A 25871-nucleotide genomic window follows, 5' to 3' on the forward strand; every position below is an offset into this window, starting at 1 on the left:
ATTAGAAGTCAAAATAAAATTATACAGATTCAAAATATGTAAGATGTGAAGTAAATGAAACAATATTTTTCATTAAAATGGTAACTAATAATATGTGGCTGAAAATTCTCTGTAAAATGACATCTATCACAATTCTATTAAGAGTAATATAAATGTGAAAACATTTATTGTTATTCCAGCTGGGTTACTGAGACTATCTTTACTAATATTATTTAATTGAAATTTCCATTTCAGTCATTACAATGCAAATAAATGCATCATTTATAATCTAATCTTTATATTATTGTATAACAAACATCACTATCCCCTGACCTGATATCACTATATCATCTAAACTGTCTGATATTTTTATCCCTTCCACGTAAGTCAGCAAGCCACACACAAGACTTACAAATGTCTCCTCTATACAAAACAATTTTAGTTACACATAATCCCAGAGCGAGACTAGAAAACTCAAAGAAACTGTTAACGTCTAGGTTCACATACTTATATAAACACGGCAATATATTATCATTGCAGTCTCTTTAGGTCTCATCATCACAACACTCCTGTACCTCATCTTTGTTTTATCACAAAATAGCAGTTCCGAGGTACACTTGTATGGATGTATTGATTGTTAACATCGGTCATTCTTGACAGATGGGTTGAGGTCATGGAAGTAAGCGTGTGCCATTGCATCATCAGCAGGCATTCTTAATGCTGGGTTGCAAGTGAGAAGTCGGGCTAGCAGATCCCTGCCCCTCGCCGGCAGTCTTGGCACAACCTGTGCAAGGCCCAGACTTGGTTGGTACACTGGGAGGGGCTTGTAGTCAGGCAGCTGAGTGACTCCAGGCCATGTGCCTTCATTGGGTGTGCCTGCAACAAGTGGGATATTGAAGGCCTTGGAACAAATCTAATTAAGTATGAACAATGTCATATAAAAATAAATGTAACTGTGATGTATTGGAACTGTTACTGCTATTTCTTGTAATAATATACAATTAAGTTGGATCAAGTCATATAATTTTATGCCTAGATGTCCATAGCAAACATTTACCATTGGGTCATCAATGTCCATTTGCCAAGCTTTTATAACACAAACTAAAGTTATTGCACAACCTTGAATATCAAATATAATTTACCGAGTAGCTTAAAGATCCTCTTTAACTGATCCTCGACATCAGACCCTGGGAATAGAGGTCTGCCTGAATTGGCTAGTTCTGCAAATATACACCCAGCAGACCACATATCAATGCTAGTAGTATACAATTTAGCGCCAAAAAGAACATCAGGTGGCCGGTACCACAAGGTCACTACTTCAGCTGAATAACACTTCACTGGGATGCCGAATGCCCGAGCCAAGCCAAAATCTGCCAACTTAAGCTCGCCATTTTTATTAATCAGTAAGTTCTGCGGTTTTAAATCTCGATGAAGTACGTTATGGCTGTGACAAAAAGCTAATCCTCGCAGCAGCTGGTACATAAAAGACTTCACAACATCTAAATCTATCTCGCCATTCAAACTGTCGAAGTATTTCTTCAAATCCTGATCGCAATGTTCGAACACGAGGGTCAGTTTCTTTTCGCTGTGCAGCACGTCATATAGCCGAACTATATTCTTGTGCTTCAATTCTTTAAGTAGACATATTTCGCGCAAAGCGGACGATGGTACCCCTTCATCGTCATCGTCTAACCTAACACGCTTAAGCGCTACGATTTCATGGGTTTCTTTGTTTTTTGCTTTGAAAACAGTACCATAGGTACCTTCGCCGATCTTCTCAAGTTTTTCATATTTCTGCATAATTTATACTTGTACGAAAATTCTGCAGCACAAAATCGATTGTTTATTAGCCGACTCCGTAACTTTGACATTGACAAATGACACTTGAGACTTGACAACCGCTATTTTTCGAGAGTTCGTCGTGTTCACAAGGTTTGATAGATATAATTCGTACAATTTATATATTTTAACCGTAATTGTTCTTGAGATAGTAGATACCTATGGTTTTTACAGTTTTGTTTAGATTTAAATATAATATGATAAAATAAAAAATAATCATTCCTATCATTAATTATGGAATTTTAATTTTTTTTATAACGATAATTGTACTTTTCACAATTGCAAATTTCAATGACGCACAATATCACAATCTGAGAGTTCTGTTCGGAAGCTATAATGCTTAAATTCGGCACTCCTATTACAATCATAGAAATTAAAACGATTTCTCACATAATCAGTGACACCTATGATTTTTCTATATAAAATATGTAATATAACAGTTATACGCGTATTGAGATATTTTTTAACGTTCATAAGTAACTGTAAATTAGATAGACGTAAATTATTTACAACAAAGAAAGGAGGTTATGAACAGCCGCACATATGTTGAAATAATTCATTTCATTTCTTTCATTCACAAAAAGTCAAATCCAAAAAGTTGAATTGTCATACATTTACAATTAATATTATTTTGGAAAGTATTATTTTTTATTTATAAATAGACACTTTACACAAGGTGAGGATGTGTATATAAGTTCTCACAGTTTTTGCCGATTTATAGCTATTAAAACATGTGACTTGTTGATCTGTATGATAAATATTACGTATTATTTTTACGGTGTAGTACACAAGCGTGCGTATGTTCCAGATGAGTGACGAAGGTAGAGGCACGTTAATAGATAAATCTGAGAGCAGTTCCTTTGAAGATTTGGCTTCTGCGGCCGCTCATGAGATTGAAGAAGCTAAACTGGCAGAAGCGGCCGCGGCCGCCGCCGAGAAAGAAAAAACGCCAGAAACGAAAACTGATGAGTGGCAGGACTTGCTTGGCTCCGGCGCTTTACTTAAAAAGGTTGGCTATTAACATATTTTATAAATTTAAATTTTGTATGAACTAAGTAAGTGTATGTCAACAGTTTTATTTGATTAAAATAATTATTTTGCATATGATTAATTAATAAACTAAATTCTTATTTATAAACAATGAAATGAACAAATTTTATGAAATAATTTATATGCTGATGTAAAATATTTTTACAGATAATAAAACAGGAGATGAATCATCCAATTTAAGACCTCAGAGAGGTGATATATGCAAAATTAGTTATGAACTTAAAATAAAGGATAGCAATGACATTGTTGAAAAGCGAGATCTAGTTAAGATATATTTGGGAGACAATGAAGTAAGTATTTTTTCATTAACAACATCATCACCACAGTATTATATTATTATATATGAAAAACACCTTTGTCTGTATAATTTCGACATCTCACAGCATATCCTAGTTCAGATGCCAAGGTTCCATGAATTTGTATTTTCAAAAGTGTTATAATTAACATTTTATTATTATTTATTTATTATATTTCTTGCTTTTGGATTTATTTTTGACTATACATACAAGTGTACATAAGTGGGCTTAAAACTGCTTTAGTGACCTTATGCCACTAATTCAACATTAAAATGCAAAGATGAAAGATGTGTGTATGAAACTATGTTTGGCATCTTCATTTAATGTTTTGAAAATTTCTTCTATTTAAATGCGCATTTAAATCATTCAGTATTTAAAAATGTGAAACTATAATTCACAATACTACAGACAGGTTGCCTCTATTTATTTGTATGATACTGATAAGATAATATAACAGTTTGTCTAACACATTAGAAGATAATTTTTGTTCACATTATATGATGTCATATACACATTTGTTTAATAAAGATTTATTATAATTGTGATAATATTTGAATAAAGAAATTGTTTACATGTTTTACTGAGTTCAAGTTGATATATTAGTAAGAAACAACATAAGAAATCATTATAAATGATATTAATTTCGATTTTAGAAGTAGATTAAGTTAGACCCTATGTTTTGGTGTCTATTTATTAGTTGATGCAGTTTCTAAAGGAAAGGGTATATTATTTTAGTATATACACATTATGATTTGATATAGTATAATTTAATAATGTTTGTCTTCATACATAGAGAAATACATAAGCATAACTTTATGTCTATAGTTGGTCCCTTTCTTACATCAGACACATGACCAAAAAACAAATATCACTTTCACTTACATGCATAACATACTTGTCCTATGACATTGTCAAGTAATGTATTTATTTAAATAATATATTTAAATAAAACACTATCTTTTGCTCATGGATCTGTTTGTATGAAAAAATTTATCCGGGACAAAATTCCTGTCTTATTTTTTTTCTGGGATAAACAGTAGCCTGAAGCATTTAGGAATAATATAACATTGGTTATATTTTGCTTATTTATATAACATAACACATATATATTTTGTAATTAATTGTTTATAAATATAAAAAATTCTTTCTTCTGAGTACCAGGAATTGATTTTTGTTCATGCATAATTTATATGATAAGCATCTTTCTTTGTGTTGCAAATAATTTAGATTATTATGGTTTTGTCAATATCTAACATATATGCTTTTATCTTATCACAAATCAAGCTGAGTGTGATAACCTTTAGTATTCCATTATAGTCATTGTTTATTTTGTTTTTATGTCACCAACAAAACAAAGTTATGGATTAATGTATAATTTATATTTTGTTTTTGACATAGCTTTTTTATGTTTTGTATTTAGTTAATTCACTGATGACATATTTATATGCTAAAAATATATATAATGGAGTATATAGTCAAGATTGTAATCTTAAATTCTTATTGGTAAAGGTTTAAACCTTTAGAGAGTTTAAGACTTTAAAGTCTAGAGACTAAACACTCAAAATTTTAACACCTACATATACGTATTATTATAAAATGCTTCACTGATTTCTTCTGATCACTTATCTCTGGCGTCAACGCCGTCGAGATTTCTCCAATTCAAGTATCAATCTAATCATATTGTTTTATTGTTGTCGATTTGAGTGTATATTATTCAAAAATACTTCGTTGGATAAAATAAAAGGACAACTATATTTTTACTTAATAAGAGACAATACAATATTTTATATTTAAAAATATGAAAAGTAACTTTTCGATAACAATGTAAACAACTTATGTATCAAATTATTTCAGGTTTTACAAGGCTTGGATCTAGCATTGACATTAATGCACAAAGGAGAAGAATGTCATCTTCAGATAGCGCCGAGGTTTGCGTACGGAGACGCAGGTTTGAAGACCGGTGAGAGCCTCGGTTTGATAGGAGAGGTTGACGGGGCCAACTATGAAGGCCCCACGATTGGACCCGACACCATGCTAGAGGCTCGTTTAGAACTGCATGACTGGAGTGAGGAGCCAGAGCATGAAACCCTTTCGATAGCTGAGAGGATGGAGACTGGGTATGTGGTAAAAGTATTACATATTAAATGTGTGCTATATGATATTTAGGGAACAATTAAAATTGTAAACCAATGACTAAGTGGCTAATTGTCTCTAAAACATACACACACAATTTGACAAATCTGAATGAAAGATTAATTTGTAGAGGGTGTATGTACTCTTTGTTTACTTTCAATTTTTATGGCTCAATTAAGAATATGTTTAATATCGTCATTACACTGTTTTAACAGTTTTAGAACATAATTATTTATTTTTTGTTTTTTAATACTGGCAGTAAATATTGCGTAAGCGGTAATGAAAGTTTATAGCACATATTTAAATTTGGAATTACTTTGTTCTGCTTGCAGCCAAAAGAGCAGCAGCAGGAAGTTGCAAACGTGACTGTGCACTTATCTTAAAATAAATGTATGAATTAGTTCATTTTTTTATTAGTCATAAAAATAAATATTCTGTTAATAACTAACAAACATTTTAAGCAGATTATAAATTATCAATTGCCGTTTAAGTGAGACAGATATCGAATACAGTGTTATTGTTTTAAAGTTCGTGAATAATTGAATAACTAATGTTATTGGCCAACATCATCAAGGCCATGTTTATTTTACTTGCACGGTCATCCGGCGACCGTGACATATTTAAAGGAAGGCGTTGCGTGATGAATAGTTTGATATGTTTATGCTGATTTTATGCCGCCATTTATGTTAATTAATAAATGTTGAGATATTGAAAGTTGTATGTCAAGCTCGTCAATTGTATATATTTTTTTACTTTATAATTCACTAAAACTGATAGGTAGACTCTCACTAGATCAAAATTTGAGTTACGTCCTCTTCCCCTGAATTAAATCTTGTCTAATTTGTACTTATACACAAATATATGATATGATTACATTCAATGATTTAAGTCATCGCTTGAGATAAAGTTTGAATAAAAAAAATTACGTTTAGTGTGTGACTCTGTTTTGAATTTAGAGCTTGCGAAATAATAATTTATTAATTTTTAAATTTTCATGGGTAAGATTGGGGGTCTTAGGCATCAGTGAAGCGGAGCTAATATCGTTATTTAGAGAATAGCATTAAATATTCTGCGTTTTTATTCTGTTAGTATTTATGTTGAAGAAACTTTTTTTTAAATTCAATTTTGGTAAGAAGTGAAGACTGGATTATTTATTATAAATTTGCATATTTTGGTCATTTTTGATGGTGTTTGCCTATAAATATGACATAGTGCATATTTTCGTTATATTAGGCGATATTATATAAAATATTTTCGTTAAGTTAATCAACAATAAATGAAATATGTATTTGTATTATAATTGCCGACAGTGAAAAATAGGCTAGAATTTTCGACAAAGAAATAATCGATAGTATGAAAACTGAAAAATTCAATATCACTTTGCCTGACCGAAGATTCCAGCTCGACCCAAGATTTCAGGATAATAGTCATAGTGCGTATGCAATACGTAGTACTAGGTGCCATCGAAGCAATCTAGTCCGTTAGTGAACAGTAAAAAAATAAAAAAAAATGTTGTTCATTTATTAAGTACGAATATTATGTTATAATTTTGGCACATTTATAAATTGATTCCCTTTTTTATGCAAAAAAACCGAATATTAATTTATTTTCGTTATTTGTGTTGCATATTTTGTCGGCTTTCGTGCATATTTTAAGATTTTTTATGAAAATTCCAGGATTTTTTGGTTGCGTATAAACCGGTTTTTAGTAACGTGCGTTTGGGTAAGATCGGATACGGGGTAAGAATTAAGATCGTATAACGAAAAAATACCACGAATCTATGGTTATTTTTTAGTTTAAGTTATGTAGGCGACTACGCGGTCTCTTTTTGCCCCACCCTATATACCACAGTTGATGCTACGACCAAGAACGGATGCGCTATGTGCATTGAAACAAAAAAGGTGGATTTCACTCTTCTTAACATTTTTGAGACTTCTGTTTGATTTTGTGGACCTTATCATACTAGCTTTAGAAGCGTTATTAGAACGGAGTCCGAACTTACCCCGCGAAGGTCCGATCTTTTCTAAGGGTTTTAAATTTCTATACAGATATTTTCATCTATTTTTAAGCTTACACAGAGAGAATTGGAAGATGATTAAATTATCACATAAAGTAGCATTAATAATTACCAGTTTCATGTATAAAATGTTGGTATCGATTAAATAATTTTTGAGAAAAAATATTTTCGAGATTACTCACAACATACCGAAAAATCGTCCGAAATTAGCCGAACGCACTCTAATAAGTATTTTGTTAACCACAATCTCCTTGCATTAATGGCCTAGCCTTAAAAATGTAACTGAGTTGTATATTATGTATTTGTAGAATCCGGCGGCGAGCACGTGGTAACTGGTGGTACGGTAGAGGCGAAGCCCAACTCGCTGTGCAATTATACCGTCGCGCGCTGGACGTACTCGACGAGAGCGAGGGAGGCATCACGGACCCCACGCCGTCCGGCGATTTGGCTCCCACTAGTGACGCGTTGACCGCTCTGCTTGAAGAGAGGCTTAGGGTACACAATAACATGGCCGCCGCGCAACTGAAGGCTGGAGCTTATGAAGCTGCTTTACAGGTGGTGTACAGAATTTGTAAATATCGGATCTAGTAACATAATCATTTTGAAAGTTGATATATTGTGTAGAGCGCGCTTCTTCAATTACAATTGGATGACTTCATTGTAAAGGATAAAAATGTGTTTCGTCTTATTATTTATATTCAGTAGTATAGTAACATAGTTTTATGACATATATTTCATACATGAATTTGCACAAAACTGACTTAAAAAAATGTTATACCAACCAAGTAATGTACATGAATTAAATCGACAGGGAGTAACCAGAGTGCTGACCTGTCAACCCGAAAACGCGAAAGCGTTATACCGCAAGTCGCTGATCCTGTCCGCGATGGGCCGCAACGCCGAGGCGTTGGAGGCCGCCGCCGCCGCGCGCGCGCCGCGCCTGCCGATAGCGCCGCGCGCCGCGAGCTGCAGCGGTGCGAGCTGCGCGCGCAGCGGGACCGCCTCCGCGAGCGCGACCTCGCGCAGCGCATGCTCGGCACCGCCGCCCGCGCCGCGCCCCCGTCCGCACCCGCGCCTGCGCCCGACAAGAAACCATCCAGCTCTAAGGTGCGCTTAATTACGTATGCCTAGTATTTCAAGTATAAAATTAGTTTATATAAATCATACATAGCTAAATTGCATTAGTCCAATTCGTGTATAAGCGAAGTGAAAACGCCCATGTCATCGCACATTACAAGTAATACTTAGAGAAAATTACATTGTATACTACATAACATATAGTTGAGGTAGTAAAAGTAACTTTTTAACAACTATACCACATATAAGGACACTCTTTAGAATCATAGTTTAAAACACATGAAATATAAGACACGCTGTGATAACGCTTGTAGATGTTGGTGTGGGGCTCGCTGCTGCTGAGTTTGTTGGTGGGCGTGGCCAGCGTGCTCGTGTACCGGTACAAGATGCAGGCGCAGTGAGCTGCTATGGCGACGGTAGAATAAAGTGAGTTACGTATACTGTCGGGCTGACAAAAAGTGATTAACAAAAATAGCCTTTATTTCATGTCCATTAAAATCGCAATCAAGGGTTGCTAGCAGCCGCTTATCAGTTGACAGTCGAGAGATGGATAACATACATGTCCATGAAAATAAACAAAGTGTGTGTAAAAACGGTAGTTCCGGCTTTAGCTACCCGGATGTTTTCGGCATTTTTGCCGGCCCGACAACAATTTACATACACTAGAAACAATTCCAACATTAGATTTTGCTAACTTGTGCAAGGGCTATCTTCTGTCGATAGAAAATGAATGTGAATGCTTTGAGCCAGAGTTCATGGCAGTCCAACGCCCTTCTAAATCTGATAATGGATATCGACTCTTATCTCGACGCTGATGTTGATGTCAATGATATTTGATGACTGATATTTTTTTCTAAAAATAAACAAGTAACGCAGTGTACTTTAAGTTGCAGTGTTTTTAAATTTTATGTGAAGGCTTGATTAATCATTGTCACGATTGACTTTGGTCAATTGTGGGAAATTAATAAAAATAATCTTTATTAGACCAAAGTAATTACACCATAGTTACAAATAAGCAAAAAAATTACTACACTAGATCAGGACTGTGTCACACGAATTTAAAAAAAAGTTACGTACAGACTGTATTTTCGTGCGTACACCCTTGCTCCTCCCCCTTTAATATTACAACGCGGTGCCCAATACTTGTCGTTATCTATATTCATTTAATAGATTTATAACAATACAATTTCCTTCTGCAGGTGGAGAAGATACCAGTGGTTTGATCGTTCGGGGACGGTGCACATTATACTTAAGGTCATATCTTCGCAGACAAAACAAACTGCTAAGCTTTCGACGAGCTATCATTTAGGCGAGGTTCAGATACGTTATCGCTGTAAATAAATATATAGCAACCATAACGGTATTAGATGCGAACTGCATATTTTTTTAAAGATTTATATTAGATTATTTTTGCAATTGTCTATGCTTTTACACAGTACGCGGACGGCATTTTGATTTGACAAAGGCTACGGTCGACACGCATTTTTAACTATTTTCCCCTGATTAGTTTTCTATAAATCAGAATCTTTAACTGTATTTTATTGTAAAAAAAATATGTAGGTTTAGGCTAATTGTATCGTGGAAGCTGTCTTAAGCAATAAATGGCTCAGCACTCAGTTATTTGTGTGTAAAGTAAATATTTTTGGGCGCAAATATCATATCTATCTGTTATATTTATTGTCCATAGATAGGTGCCAAAAATGTATATATTATGTGTAAAAAATATTTGTTTCTAAAGTCAGATAAAGCAAATATTTACAAGCATAGATACAAAGTAATGTGAATGTTATATATTTTTGGACTCTTTGAAGGGCGGGGGCGAATAAAACAAAGCATTCCAATTGTAACATTTTTTTACAACCATTTATTTTAAACCTTGGTTTAATTTTGTATTCTCATTTGGTATCTAACGTTAGAAGTTAAATTAGTTTTATTTTAAGACATTGGTTTGGTAAAGGGGATTGTCCATCCCTAGAGAACACAACGTAAGAAGTACGGTTACAATATACTTACATCAATAAACAGATTTGTTGAAACTATGTTTTATTTTTGCTACAAATTTCATATTCAATATAAAATCTAAATATTTAACACCATATTCACAAACGGAAAAATAAAATGTAACAAAGAATATGGTTGACAAATAAATCCGTTGAAGTCATTTTATTATACCAAGCACAATAGATATAATGAAAAAGTGGGTTGATGTTTGTATACATTTTACTTTTCCATTATCAAACTGTGGTTACAGTCGGAAAGCAGTACAACAAAAGTAGCTGAACAAATTCAACAATTTTACTCTTCTTTAAACTTATTTGTCCATATCAATAATTGTTTTTCTTCATTAAAATAAACTTCACAGGGTTTACTTTATTTTATATAAAGAAAAAAAATATATTGATTGTAATTAATCAGTCGAAGCAGTTTAATTTGTTTTATTTGGTGAGCTACTTATTTTGTTAACTGTACCTAAATAAATTTATTACTTTTCTAAAATATCTCATTCACACATGAATATTTTAAGTAAAAACATAATTTAAAATTAAATTGCAGTATTACGATACTAATAATAATAAATATATAAAAACTATGATTTAATAAGCTACATCTATTAATTTTATCATGGCAGACATATTTAACCTTAAATGTTACCGCAAATACAATAAAAATAGGAAATTTACCACACAATGGTTTTTGTTCATGAATATAATTATTAGCCATAAATAGGTATAGTAAAAAAAATACAACTTTACTTTTTAAAAGTTACAAACGTCCTGTTTATTGTCATAAATATTAATTATAAAAAGAGATAAACGATTCAAAGATTAATCTGTACAAAACTTAGAAATATATAGAATTTATTTTATACAATATATATCACGAGCTAATTACAATAATTTTTGTTCAAACCATTGAAAGTGATAAATCAAAATGGAATGTAGTCAGTTCCTCGAGCAATGATTTGCCAAACCAGTTGAGCTGATCGGCGGCTATATTGTTCTGTAATTTATCCTGCACTTGCTCATATAGAATTTATATAATAAAAAATATTGTGGCAGGAGCTAGTTTTAGCATTAGTAGAAAAATATTCGTGAAAATACTCGTGTTCTCATAATGCCTTGATACGTCACAATAATGGCCTGGTGGAGATACTGTCCACAGATATGAGTAATATGTCTACAGAGTACTGTGGTAGGAATTTATGATAAGTTGTACTTCAAAATTTTACTTGCTCAAAACGTCGAGTATCTCAAATTGCTCAAATATTTATCAATCCGTATTATTGGATATTTTTGTTATTTTTCTTTGCTCACTCTTATTGAATCTACTCTATCACAACATTTGTTTTGCTTTTTTATTTGCCCATACTAATTACTAAAGTTACTGGTTTGGTTTTAATTATTTCACTTATTAGACACTATGTTATTCCAAGTGGTATAAGCTACTTTTATTTAATTTTATCTCGGAAAAGGACATATACCGAGGTGGAATCGCGAGCAGTCTTAAAAACAAACGTGTTTTTAACCGACTTCAAAAATGGGGAGGGTTCTCAATTCGACATGTATTTTTTAAATGTTTGTTACCTCAGAAATCAATCATTTATTATGCTAATATATTGTTATTATTCTTGCTACATATTTAATAAATATTTTAAGACCAAAGTTATACTAGCTTTTTTAGCGTTTTCATTTAAAATTTGGTTAGAAATCATAATCCAGTCGCGCCATGTAAGTCTTTTCTAAAAATATTTGAGTACTAAATATGAAATGATATATAAAAATGTACAAAAAGTACCTTATTACACTGTTTTCGGAGATTGCTGGATAGATTAGAGTGACAATAATTTTACAAACTTGTTTTTCGGTATAGGGATTTTGGAATTATTTATATTTTTTTAAAAAACCAGAATTATGTTGAAATTACAAGCAGACAACAATTAGAATTGTATTTATATGTTATTGATAGCACTTACTTTAACCGTTGTTTGAATACAGACATTGACAACTATTTTACTTAAACTATAAACTTTTTGGAACATGCTGTATATTATCGACCGTGAATGTTTTTGAATTACAGGTATTTCCAATAAACGATCCCAATCTCAATCTTCAATCCGATTCTGAGAATGAACCAATAAAAATACCTTTGTAATCATGTAAAAAACACCTTTTTTCTGAGTGGTCCATTTTTGATATAGATCGAAAAGAGCGAATGGCACTGATTATAATTGAAGATGGCGGTTACTCATAAAATTTGCCGACCGCAGTATTTTAGGTGGGTAGTAAGTAAAGAAAAACATGTATTTGTCGATGTAATGGTAGACTGGGAAATTTTTCTTAAACTAGGGAATTGAACACCATGGGGAAAATGTAGGACGCAATGTTTGGGAATTGAATAGGATTTTTTTTCAAGGTTTTAAAACATATTGTATTAAGTGTTTAGATTTTCTTTGGCCGCGAGCGTTAATACTTATAACGGAATTTCACGTCAAAAAGCTCATTTTTGAGGGTTTCTAGAACACTGGTATCACAAAGCGGCTATCTAGCTACACCAATTTAAAAAGGTCGAGTTATCAATGTTTTCATATTGTCCCAACGTACATCGATTACTCCCAGTTAGTAATCCAATTTAGGCGGTGTCAAAATGCATATACCTTATCGCATTTTCCTAGTGAACACCCTTGCAATTCGACTAGTCAGGTGCGTCAAGCCGACAATCTGCGCGATTGTCGACAAAGCTTGCACTGTGAAGACCGTCGCTACGAAATCGTATAGCAATTTTGGCGAGAATACAGACCATACGAATAGATGGTGCCTAAATATTGTCGCTACGAAGAGGTATACTACAACTGCGTAGACTCGATGCAGAGCGAGTATGTTCGTCGTGCGCCATATTGTTTGTAAGTACCTGAAAATATAAATAGCAAAGTGAGTCGTATGTGAGCGTTAGTAAAGAAAGAAATAAAGTAATTTATTTGTCACAGATATGCATAGGTTCAATCATATAAAGGGGAAGCAAAGAGAATTAACATTATAAACAAGTACAATTAGTATCTATCAAAACTAATCGTATATTATAAAAAAAAAACGAAAATCTCTTAGACTGGATGTCAAGGCTGTGTCAGGTAGGTGATCACTTAGCACGATGCCGTGCTGCGGTGCAAGTCGTGGCATAACGCTGGTTTATAATGGTCAGTTTAAGTGACGTGTGAAGGCTAGCAAGTTTTCATAAAAAATAAAATTATTATAATTAGTCATGCGTTAGTTTAAGTACTAAAGTAACACAAGTCACATTTTCTTTGTATACCGGGTGTCCAACAAAATAGTTTTTGTGCATATTATTGATTTGTATTTGTGTCTGTTCAATGATGTTGCTGAAATTTAAGATTATTATTATTAGGTTACCGAGCTTTGTTAATCGGTGTCGGTCAACTAATCTATTGTGGTTAGATTTACCCGCAGCGGGCAGTACTCGCCCAGGCCCACGTACCCCGACCCCAGGTCCACCGACGCCAGGCTGTTCGAGTTGTAATAAGAAAGTGCTATACGAACTGTTCCCAAGTGTGCGCGGAGGTGGCTGTGGTGCAGAAGAGCGCGGCGCCCGCGAGCGCCGGCCCCGCGTACGCGTGCAGCCCCATGCGCAGCGACACCCGCAGCGGGCAGTACTCGCTCAGCCCCACGTACCCCGACCCCAGGTCCACCGACGCCAGGCTGTTCGAGTTGTAATAAGAAAGTGCTATACGAACTGTTCCCAAGTGTGCGCGGAGGTGGCTGTGGTGCAGAAGAGCGCGGCGCCCGCGAGCGCCGGCCCCGCGTACGCGTGCAGCCCCATGCGCAGCGACACCCGCAGCGGGCAGTACTCGCTCAGCCCCACGTACCCCGACCCCAGGTCCACCGACGCCAGGCTGTTCGAGTTGTAATAAGAAAGTGCTATACGAACTGTTCCCAAGTGTGCGCGGAGGTGGCTGTGGTGCAGAAGAGCGCGGCGCCCGCGAGCGCCGGCCCCGCGTACGCGTGCAGCCCCATGCGCAGCGACACCCGCAGCGGGCAGTACTCGCTCAGCCCCACGTACCCCGACCCCAGGTCCACCGACGCCAGGCTGTTCGAGTTGTAATAAGAAAGTGCTATACGAACTGTTCCCAAGTGTGCGCGGAGGTGGCTGTGGTGCAGAAGAGCGCGGCGCCCGCGAGCGCCGGCCCCGCGTACGCGTGCAGCCCCATGCGCAGCGACACCCGCAGCGGGCAGTACTCGCTCAGCCCCACGTACCCCGACCCCAGGTCCACCGACGCCAGGCTGTTCGAGTTGTAATAAGAAAGTGCTATACGAACTGTTCCCAAGTGTGCGCGGAGGTGGCTGTGGTGCAGAAGAGCGCGGCGCCCGCGAGCGCCGGCCCCGCGTACGCGTGCAGCCCCATGCGCAGCGACACCCGCAGCGGGCAGTACTCGCTCAGCCCCACGTACCCCGACCCCAGGTCCACCGACGCCAGGCTGTTCGAGTTGTAATAAGAAAGTGCTATACGAACTGTTCCCAAGTGTGCGCGGAGGTGGCTGTGGTGCAGAAGAGCGCGGCGCCCGCGAGCGCCGGCCCCGCGTACGCGTGCAGCCCCATGCGCAGCGACACCCGCAGCGGGCAGTACTCGCTCAGCCCCACGTACCCCGACCCCAGGTCCACCGACGCCAGGCTGTTCGAGTTGTAATAAGAAAGTGCTATACGAACTGTTCCCAAGTAGTGCGCGGAGGTGGCTGTGGTGCAGAAGAGCGCGGCGCCCGCGAGCGCCGGCCCCGCGTACGCGTGCAGCCCCATGCGCAGCGACACCCGCAGCGGGCAGTACTCGCTCAGCCCCACGTACCCCGACCCCAGGTCCACCGACGCCAGGCTGTTTGAGTTGCCCTGCATACAAATATTGCCTTTACTCCTAGCCGCAGCACATCACAGTATTTTTGTTTTAGTTTATTTAAGACCAACACATTTATCATTTTATTTTTGTAGATCTGCCGTGTTTATCACCGGGGGTACCCTGCGAACGGTGTACAAGCGATCCCCCGGCTTAGTAACCACGGCAGCCCTTGTGAGGATTTTGTAGGTTCTACCGTTACCACTGAGGGTGCCAGCGGACGGTACGCTGGCGACCCACGGCTATCCGGTCTCAGAGCCTCGGAGGAAGAAGGGAGGAAATAGGCTGAAGGAAGAGAAGAGGAAAGAGAAGGAGCCATCTCAGGATAGCTGGGAGGGAGGGAGGGGAAATGTTCGCGAACCTCGCGGGGGGGGGCAATTTTTCATTAATAGTGCGTTACTAATATCAACGCTGTATACGTTTGTCATACCTAGTTATAACATTTTAATATGAGCCAAAATAAACATAAATAATATCCAAGTTGAGTTAATGGATTATAATTAACGAGTAAGTAGCTTCAGCCACTGCTACTTCGATTGAAAGTTAAGAATCGATTTATCTTTAAAAGATAACTATATCGATAATTAATTTGTAAAACTTCGATAACGTTTTTGCAAAAACTACTTTCACCTTATCGATATACAGATGTTAAAAAGCGGTATAAACATCCGTACGTATACACGAATAACACAATTAAACAATATACATACCTGATAAAAGAAAAACACGACCCCAATCCACATGTGAACTAGAGTGCGGCTCAAAATATCGACAACTTCAGTTCGCCGGTCGAGCTTCGAGTCCAACAAATTGTGGTTCATACATTTGGACGTCAACGCGCACGTCACATACACGCTTGGCACCATGATAACATTATGCGGTCTCATCAACAATATTATAATCAACATCATGTCATTCAACATTATATGCGACACCGATCGAGCCAAATTTAACTTCACTTCATCGATATTCCACGGCTCCTCTATCGTCGAATCGTAAAAGTAATCTTCGGTCTTCGCTTTCGGCTTATTGTATACGAATTTGTTACTTTCTAACGCATTCGTAGTTTTGAGTCCACAGCTTTTGAACAGACCTATGTATGTTAATATTTCGAATATGAACTGAACGATAAGTATAGCCCAGAACACAGTTACTATGTCGACTGGATTCCAAGTTTTTACGTCTTCTAGTGGCCAGTTTAATGCTTGTGTTGCGATTCTGTAGAACAGTATAGCTGCTGTTGCGGCTATTGTTAATGCCGTGTGAATGTGCAGGAAGTTGTTCATGTGACGCAGGTTGTAGAGGCAGATAGCTAATGTTGCGAATGTACCTGTCAAAAGCAAAAAAAATTTTTTATCGATTATTGATATTGGTTTAAATGACATGAAATTTATAACTTTTATATTATTTTTCATAATTATTCAATGTTCTTGTATTAAGGAGAGAATATAATCGAAAGGTTGTAAATTATGATAAACAATTTTGGAATTTTTCAGTAAGTAGGTTAGTTTAACTATTGGACTTGTAAGTAGAAATGTTAATGTTTACTATTAAACTTTCCTTACCGATAATTAAGTGAAGTTGTAGATAAAAAGAGTTTTCTGGTGCATTCAACCAATCAGCCGTGTCTGGGAGGAATAACCAGCGATCGCCAGTCTGATTCATTGTTCTCAAATACCTGAAAAATATAATGCATAATTATAAAAATAAAAATAGAATTTTCTACAATGTACAATATTTAAGTCGCAAATGGTATATAAATGGAATAAGTTGATACGTTAATTTTGGATTTCGCTTACAGCTTAGCCTGTTTGGGACACTTTCTAGACTAAAAGTAATCATCTTTAAACATTTTTAACCGACTTCAAAAAACGGAGGAAGTTCTCAATTCGACTATATTTTAGTATTTATGGATCTTAAATGTTAAATAACATATATTTCCTATTATTTACCTGTGCAACGCAATAAGCAGCACCCACTTCGGCAGAATATCGATGCCGACCGTACTCATTTTCGCTTCGAGTTCAGGTTTCTCTTGGACCTCCGTCGCACCACTCATCTTCATACTCAAATACATCACAACCACTATAATAGTTCGTATAAGAACAAAAAACATCAGCGTGTTCCAAAAGAAATACCACGTCATATGTTCCTCTTCAATAAAACTTGTACCAAAGAATGACCAAGAATGAAATACAGTGCCACCGATCAGCAAGTAATCCGTCACATTTAAATATGCAAGCGATGATAAATTTTCAATTCTTTCGTAGCCGGTCTTGTTCATAAAGTATGCTACAGTGTATGCGCAAGCTATGGATAAAAATACTATTATCCAGTATGAATCGAAGGAACATATTTGGCTTTTTGTCTCTGATATGAAGCAAGCTAGGACGAGGATGCTGCAGACCATGGCTAGCACGAATAGAAAGGCTAGGACGACACCGGCGTTGGAGCGATGTAGGTCGTGTCTTGAGATGCTGTTCTTGTGTCTGAACTCTGGTTGAAGAGAGTAGAGCGTCAGGCAGAGAAGAGCCGTTGTGATCTGAAATATTAATGAAAGTATTAATATTGTATTGGACGTCTTGCTTGTGTCGATAAGTGTTTTATAATTTGAAGTTTTGAATAAATAAACATAATCACCGAATTTAAATAATATTTTGTTTTTTTTTGGGGTTCGGCAAAGCAGCCCAATCAGTTCTCATGTTAAGAATGTATCCCAAGCTTAATATCGATTAAAGAGAGCCGCAGTTTCGATAAACGATCCCAATCGCTTTTCGCACCGTCGTGAAAATGGATCAATAATAATGAAGCATTTTTGACATGTCTACAATTGACTTATTTTGATTGATTTTTGAGATCGGGTCGAAGATTAAGATTGAGATTGTTTATTGATGGGCTATTAGTAAACGCCATTATTACATGAGATCTTCAGTCAGTTATTCTAATAGCTGTTTTCTGCAGTAACTAATGATATATATTCTCCCATTCTTAAAGACAAAGTTGGTATAATTATCAACATATAAAATACTTACAAAATATATGAGTAATATGGCTACCGCAATAGCGAACATGTCGAAATCAACCGTTGTATCTGCAAGGTATTTGGCCATCTCCTCTAATGATTGTTCGTAAAATTCTTTCGATATCTTTGCGGCACTGTTTTGTCCCGTGACTAGATAATGCGCGAACTGCTTCTCAGCGCGAACAAATTGGTTGTAAAATTCTGTGAAATATATTGAAATTTGTAGAGTATCATTTATTCCTTATTTATCGTTCATATTTATAAATAATAAAAAAATAATAGACATTGCGTTGTATGGGTCGCGTCGTGCGTTTGGTCAAAGCGTGTTGCCTCGAACCGGCGCATGCGACGGTTGCCGCGTGTTTGTGGGTGCGCGCTCGCCGCTCCACAATCCGCCTCCCACCTCACACCTCACACCTCACGTCTCACGTCTCATGCCTCACACCTCACGCCTCACACGCGTCGCACGCTCTCGCGCTCGTATGTATCCAATGTTTTGTAGAATATTATATTTCTTTTTTAAGAATGCTCCTTTTATTTTTTGTAGTAATCCCTACAAATATTTTTTTATGTCTGATCCAAAATCGATTAACGATCGCCATAATTGGATACAGTCCGAAAAGAAACCAAAAATATTAATTAGTGATCTAACGACTTTTTATGTTTACGTGAAAGTTAGACACCTGTATAAAACTAGTAACTTTAAAAGTCACTAAACAATACCAGTGTTGGTCGGCAGCCCGTTCCTCTTGGCATTATTTTCCGCGATGACGTGCAACAAGTACAGATGTTGCCGCATGTCGCTCGGCAGCAGCGCCGGCAGGATGCGGCCCGTGTTGTCGCCGGGCGGCGGCGCGTTCAGCAGCCACGATATCGTGGGCGCGAGGTCCACCTGCTCCACCACCGGGCCCGGGCCTGCCCTGGAATTTAGATTGTAATTTTTTTACATAGATTTTATTTTTATTTATTCTTTACCCGTAATTTCACTTATGTGGATTAATAGCGGGTAAAATATTACTTAAATGTCCAGAAATCAAAAAGTTTTTATATAGTCTTCCCGCCATGTTATTTTTGTAACCACGTTTTTTTTTTATTTTTAATTTTCAGATGGAAAGTGGCTGACTGTGAAAACGAAATCAAATAGTTATTATTAGTAAGAAGGACGGTCAGCCAGAAGAATTTATTTGTAAGTAAAAACATGTTAAGCCAATTACCTCTTAATTGTTTAAGATTTGGTAGATAGCTACTTACGGATGCGGACATTCGAAGTCGTCACTCTTGGCGAGGACGAGCGGCACGAGTATCTCTGCGGGCGTGGCGCCGCCGTGGCCGCCCGCGTCGCGCATGCCGTGGTCGCCGCACACGAACAACACGCCAGTACGATCCTGGAAACAACGAATGCGATGCCTTCCTAACCGAATTTCGGCTGCGGCGGCCATCTCAACTGAGGTCAGCCAAGTACGCAGGAGATATCAGTGCACCCTCTGTTCCTTCACTCCTATAGTCCAGTGAGACGGCAATCCAACATAACAGGAGATCAGGCGCATTACTAATGGCTTTATGTGATTAAGGCACGGGAATATCACACCGCCAACATCCTGACTCCGAGCTGTATTTGAATAATTTTAAAGATGAAAAAACTATTATCTTGGACCGACCCCGCATTCGAACCCAAGACTTCAGCGCGGTAGTCGTACTCATACCGTGTACAATTACATCTACGCCACCGTGGCAGTGAAACGACGAATAGTCACGTTGAGAACTACCATCCCGGTGGCGTTGTTTTATAGCGTGCACGATACGACTACCACTCGGAGGACTAAGTTGGAACCAAGGTCAAGTAGTGATATTGAGTCTGTTCAGTAACAGGTCGGAGCATGGAATTTGAGCTCGATGTGACGTTCTGCTCGCCCTCTATCACATCATGGAAAATAACACAAGCAAAATGTCGATGCCCTGTTTGCATCTCTGCTAAACCTTTCGGGGATTAAGGAGTGATGTGTGTTTTTGTTTTGTTAAATAACACTTGACATTAAACTGGAAAGCACTTGACTGTTTTTAAGCACAATAAAATTACGAGACAGAAGCGAAACACTTTTCTGATGTCACGACTCTCTGTAATATACTGAAAATATTATACTTGAGTGCTATTGGGTATTTTTTCCCGAAAAATTTTTTCAGGCGAGCGTACCCGCAGGCATAAGCTAGTTAAAAATAAAGCTTCAAAGAGAGTAGTTTCAGATATTTATCCGTAGAGTACTAACGAACATACCCGCAACTTCATAGAAGTAAATATCTTTTTAACAACTTCATCCATTTCAAGTAACTTAGGTTTAATCTTTGGGCTGCGCGCGCCTTCCAAATGTCCAATGTGATCTAAACCCAAATAGTGCAAGACCAGGAAGTCGAACGTGGGCTTTTTCTTTTCATCAGGCGTTAGAATCTTGTCTAAGTGTCTGGTGACATTATTATCGACCTGGAAAAAACAACGAAATATTTATGAATCATTCGTGGACTAAGTATATTCAGCGAAAAACCTGAAGACCTCAAAATAAAAAAAAAAATGCTAAAACCATCGTAAATACATGTTTTAGATAAAAAAAACACATTTCAGCTAACAATCTGAGATAAAATGTCATGATCTGGAAAATATTTGGATTAGGTTACCAAATTATTGTTAAAAATTTATTTGAATAAATAAAAAATTATGCAGTTGTGTGCATAGGAGGAATTTACCTGCTGTAACTTGAACCCTATGTTTAGTTGAAATAGAAGGCTCTCTTAACTAGTATTTACTGAGCGACCGCTAAATTATTCCAGCAAATATTTTTTGAAATTGAAATTTGATTTAAGAAACAGAAGAAAATTAATGATTACAAATATACATAAAATTCAATATCGCAAAAAAATCACTTAAGTAAATTAGATTATCAACAATCAAATTTCCTTCATTTTCCACGATTATTTCCTCACAAAATTAACAACACACACCTCAGTATAATCAGTAACATAAAATGACGTGGTTCCGTCATGCTCGGCCCATAGTCCTGGGAACAGCCTCAACCACGTATCATCTCCATATAACACTGAACGGCGCCCTCTATCGGAGGCGACGCGCAACACGCTGTCGCCGCGGACTGCGGGTGCGCCGAAGTTCAATGCAACGTCGGCAAACGTTGACACGCTGCCTGTCATCATGGCCTGGAATAAAAAATAAATTAACTACACATCTAAAAAGCGCCTATGTCGAATCAAAAATGCTATGCAGGCATATAAAATGCATTACAAGTAAAAAAAAATGGATCGTAGCTTGCAAATTCATGGTCATGAGTGTTATTCTGGAGTATGTGTAAGCCATGCAATAATATATGAGATAGTCGGAATTGGATAAAATTAAATATAAATTAGTATTTACTCATTTTTTATATAAATATTATCACTGTTATATGTGGTTTGGCCGATAGTTCTGTTAGACATTGTGGGAAAAAAATATGTTTTTTTTTTTACATTTCGATTTTTCCTGCTGTTAATGTCGTGGATATTACAAAAAAGGTAGCTCTAATCAAATTATCAATGTTAAGGGTGAAACCACACCGTAGTAAAACGGTGTGGTGCGACGCGGCCAACTATTCATACCAATAGGATAAATTGCTATGTACATTCGAATGAGATTTATTGCACACGCGCCAAAATATTGACACGAAAATTTAATAAAGATGCGCGCGTTGATGCTTCCTACTCTAACACACCTGCAATTAATTGGATGCCTGTAATTGTATTACAGATTACGTGATATATTTTGAATTCTTTATCACAAAATATTAGCATCATAGCCAAGATCACCCATTAAAACTCGATTATATTCAGATCGAGTAATTTTCTTTCAATGTTTGTTGTCAAAAAATATTCCAAAAATAGATAATCTTTCATGTTCATTAAAGTGGCTCCCAAAGGGCTGCTGACAGTTATTTATAAATTGAGAGTTAAGAGATAGGTAAAAAAGTTTCTTGGTTCTTATCTTTCAAAATTCAATCAGCCTATTGCAAAGTTTGGGCAGGGGTACTACTATCAGCCAAATATCTGTTAATGTCTCTAGCAATATGCATTCCTGATGCTTTCCTATTTTTGCCACCAAGCCTTTTTTAATTCTTTTTTATATGTGCACAGCAAATTGACCCCACAACAAGTAGAGTGGGGTTCAAACAAATGTCGACTGATAAGATATGATTACTCCCTTGGCAGTCGAGACAGTTACTTGGATTGCCTGTTGGAACCGGATATACACAAGCTGAGTCCGGAATGCGACACTCTTACGTGGGCCACTATAAGGGCTTTTAAGACTTTGTGTACGATGGTCGCTATCTGGTTGAATTTAAAATATATCCTACCACCAGCAACATAATGCTACATAGTGCTGTAATTTCAAACTATAGACAATATTCAAGGAATATGTAATAAAAGAACTATATAATGAACATATTCAAGCGTTATGTAAGTAGAGGCGACACGCATGACCGCAGACGCACAGCATTGCCAATAATTCACGGTTGATGGGCACCTCATGATGCAATTTGCACAACCAGCTCTAAAGGATTGGTGCATTATAATTGAGATTATGAAAGTAGGAAAATGTTATGATCATATTTCATTTTTATGGGATTGCTTAATATTTACTAAGCAATAAATAAGATATTTTTATAGCATCTACAAGTTACTTATTTTAATAATATAGACATGTTTTGGTATGTTGTAAAGTTGTTATAATTATGAATGATACAAAATTATGATAGATCATGCATGAACCATTATAAATTAATTTCAATGATACAAATGAACCGTAACCATTAACTCAAAACCAAGCTCTACATCAAACACAACACCAAAGAAAAAACCTACACCAACATAAATTGGAAAAGAGGATAAATAAGGTGCAACTAAATAAAATAAGAATTGAGTTTTTTCTTTGGCCTCATGAAATAAAAAGCGTAATTGCATAATAATTACAAAGTGACACTTGCGAATATATCCCGCCAGAAGTTTATTGTGCGTCTCCACTGTGCCTTCTCCTTTTTCCTCTCTGGTGACTGTTTAAGTGTAACACAACTCATTAACATTAATTAAGTTTAGTTAATTTTTTTCTTTGGTACTGTGAATGAGTGTTGTAGAATTTTGAATAATGCAACATGATTTCAAAAACTTTTGATATATTTAACACTCCTATTGTATTTAGAATTGTTGTAACTTTACAGAGCGTGTTTATTTGTTAATGTATTATAAAGACAATTTTCTAGTTCCTTTATCTAATCAACAAATCACTTATTGATAAGATGTTACAACTTTTCATTATTACCTTTATCCGTGGCATGGTGACTGTGGGAGGCTCAGCAACAGACACGTAGATACATGCCGATTTGTTTTTTAATAACTGGCCTGTATACGGCATGTGTTCTTCTGTCACAAAATCATATCTCAAACCATCTATCACCATTAATATGACGGTATTTTCTCCAGAATTGTACACTTGCTGGCCGTCAATGCTAAAAGTGATTGTTTTATTGAATAAATTGACCTTTTATATAAATTTAATGGATATTTTAAAGTTTATAGTGTTCTATATGTGTTTTGTAAAATAAATCAAGTAAATTCCTATTCTGTTTTTATTTATCAGTGAAATTCAACAAACTAAGGTAAAAGTAATTTTTAACAGTGGTCTTGTAGTAAAGTATGGTTCCTTCAAATGAATATTATTGTTTTGGTCATTAAAACACGCTTCATATAGTTTCTATACAATAGTAACTTATAGGTGTTAATCTGAGTAATTTCTTTACATATTTATTTGATAAAAACGACATTAAAATTGTAACAATAATGTTTGATATCAATATCATTTTGTTTGTTATTGCCAAGTCTAACTCCACATTTTTATAGATAAGTCTAGTTTCAGATATAGTTTATTACTGTTAGTTATTATCAATAAGTTTATGAATATATAAAATTCTCTACCTGATTCCATCTATGAAGTTAGGCAGATCGTCCATATGCGCCAGTTTTCCTGATTGGTATTTTAGCGGGAAAAATCCATACAGGAACATAATTAAGGCGCCAAGGCCCATGATCAGCAGGTAAAGGCCCGTCCATCGGTGTTGAAACCACAGCAACATGGTAGGTTGCAAACTGACTGGATATGATGGTCAGTCTTTAATTACGCCGGTAAAGTTGATGCGTTTCAACTTTCCCCACTATTATGTTCTATACCACGCGTGTACACAGATCGTCCGGTGGAAACTACATTGTGCAACTGAGACATGCAGTAACTTTACTGTTTATCAGCACTTTGCTATTATCAATTAGAGCTGTCATAAAATCGTGTCTATTATCTTTCGTTTCCAAATTGTAAGAACAGTTGAAAAGTAATATTACGAGAATTTAATAATGTTGATTTATATTGTTGGTAGAAATGTTTCACGTAAAGTAAATAAGTTATTATTTTTATTTACTCAAATGCCGGAACCGGGCCATAGCATTTGACAAATATTCTGACTATTGACAACAGTGTTGCCAGGGCCCTTGAGTCGTAAGTTTCGTTTCGTTTCCTGAAAAGTTACATTTTTGCTGCAAAAGTTACATTATTGTTTTTTTTTATTTACGCGTTTTTGGGCAAGCATTTTTGTAGCTGCGAAACCGCGGGGACTTGCCTAGTAGAAAATGTGCGCGCGCACACTCAAGCAAAGTCAAGTTTTAATATATGCAAGATACGTTTCATATTGTCATGGCGAGCCATCTCTGAGTGTGATATGGAGTGAAATACTTTTTAGACCCGCCAGTTTTAGGCGTGTTTAATTTGGATGCGTTGAATAGAAATGCGTTCATAAACTGTTTACAATAAAAATGTTGTATTACAAATCTCGTTGTTCTCAAAAGTTACGAAAATTGCCTTAAATATAAAAATTACTTACATGTTACGCGAGGGGGTCAAAAGTAACGAAAAATGTAAGAAATGTAACCTTCTGGCAACACTGATTGACAAATTCATTTTTTTTTTAATATGTTCTGGCCGACTACAGGCTAAGGTCAAAGATCATATTGCCAAGGCATAGATTTCGATTACGTACAAAATAAAAATAAGTAAATTGAGCCATCGCGAGACGTCTGCCACATGTGAAATATTATTTTGTATAGGAAATATACATAAAAGATTAAAAATATGGCATAGCAAAAATAAAATACACAGGTTTATAGAAAAAGCTATACTCCGTCATTTATCAATTGAAGCCTAATGTAAATTCCATAATTTGTCAATAGATGGTGCGGTAAAGTTTTATGTAAAAATTAGACCACGCTAGCAAGATATTTCGATCTTGACTTTAATATCTATCTAGTTTTATAAAATACAGCAGATATTTAGTAATTATAATTCATACTTTTCGTCCCTTACGAGCGCAAGGACCTTCGAAATGTTAGGTTTCAGGCAGTTGCGCCGTTTGCGATCCGCTGCCAAGGACTAGTCCCGTATAAATCGTTTCCGCCAACTTAGGTACAATAAGTATTGTCTTTAAATAAATTA

At 36.4% G+C, this 25871-nt stretch overlaps 3 protein-coding genes and 1 long non-coding RNA gene across 5 annotated transcripts in view; 2 read left to right on the forward strand and 2 right to left on the reverse strand.

The window, feature by feature from the left end:
- LOC115444223 (peptidyl-prolyl cis-trans isomerase FKBP8) overlaps positions 1 to 10427 on the forward strand; it is a 13069-nt gene extending 2642 nt beyond the window's left edge. Inside the window, 6 exon segments of the mRNA XM_030169912.2 lie at positions 5019 to 5281; positions 7623 to 7869; positions 8126 to 8243; positions 8246 to 8421; positions 8706 to 8817; positions 9591 to 10427. Of these exon segments, the coding sequence (XP_030025772.2) occupies positions 5019 to 5281; positions 7623 to 7869; positions 8126 to 8243; positions 8246 to 8421; positions 8706 to 8792 (891 nt within the window). The 3' untranslated portion in view covers positions 8793 to 8817; positions 9591 to 10427.
- LOC119189494 (cyclin-dependent-like kinase 5) lies at positions 7 to 1779 on the reverse strand. Its single transcript, XM_037439377.1, has 2 exons — positions 1122 to 1779; positions 7 to 855 (listed from the first exon to the last, which is right to left on the reverse strand). Exons 1-2 carry the CDS (start codon positions 1777 to 1779, stop codon positions 617 to 619), a joined length of 897 nt encoding a protein of 298 aa, XP_037295274.1. The 3' UTR covers positions 7 to 616.
- Positions 2239 to 2827, forward strand: LOC119189495. Its single transcript, XR_005112442.1, has 2 exons — positions 2239 to 2494; positions 2627 to 2827. It is a non-coding gene; the product is annotated as an uncharacterized LOC119189495 (long non-coding RNA).
- On the reverse strand, positions 10227 to 24860 carry LOC115444236 (GPI ethanolamine phosphate transferase 2). Of its 2 annotated transcripts, XM_037439375.1 has the most exons (13): positions 24311 to 24860; positions 23658 to 23844; positions 23326 to 23391; positions 21299 to 21508; positions 20580 to 20783; positions 19559 to 19692; positions 19031 to 19227; positions 18318 to 18508; positions 17238 to 17827; positions 16851 to 16963; positions 15996 to 16615; positions 14914 to 15281; positions 10227 to 13299 (listed from the first exon to the last, which is right to left on the reverse strand). In XM_037439375.1, the coding sequence occupies exons 1-13, from the start codon at positions 24466 to 24468 to the stop codon at positions 13047 to 13049; spliced, it is 3291 nt and encodes a 1096-aa protein (XP_037295272.1). In that variant the 5' UTR covers positions 24469 to 24860; the 3' UTR covers positions 10227 to 13046. The 2 variants fall into 2 exon arrangements, with proteins under 2 accessions (XP_037295272.1, XP_037295273.1); XM_037439376.1 differs by lacking the exon at positions 23326 to 23391.
- Positions 24861 to 25871: the final 1011 nt, after the last annotated feature.

The sequence above is a fragment of the Manduca sexta genome, chromosome 16, assembly GCF_014839805.1.
Source record: "Manduca sexta isolate Smith_Timp_Sample1 chromosome 16, JHU_Msex_v1.0, whole genome shotgun sequence".
Taxonomy (NCBI): Eukaryota; Metazoa; Arthropoda; class Insecta; order Lepidoptera; family Sphingidae; genus Manduca; species Manduca sexta.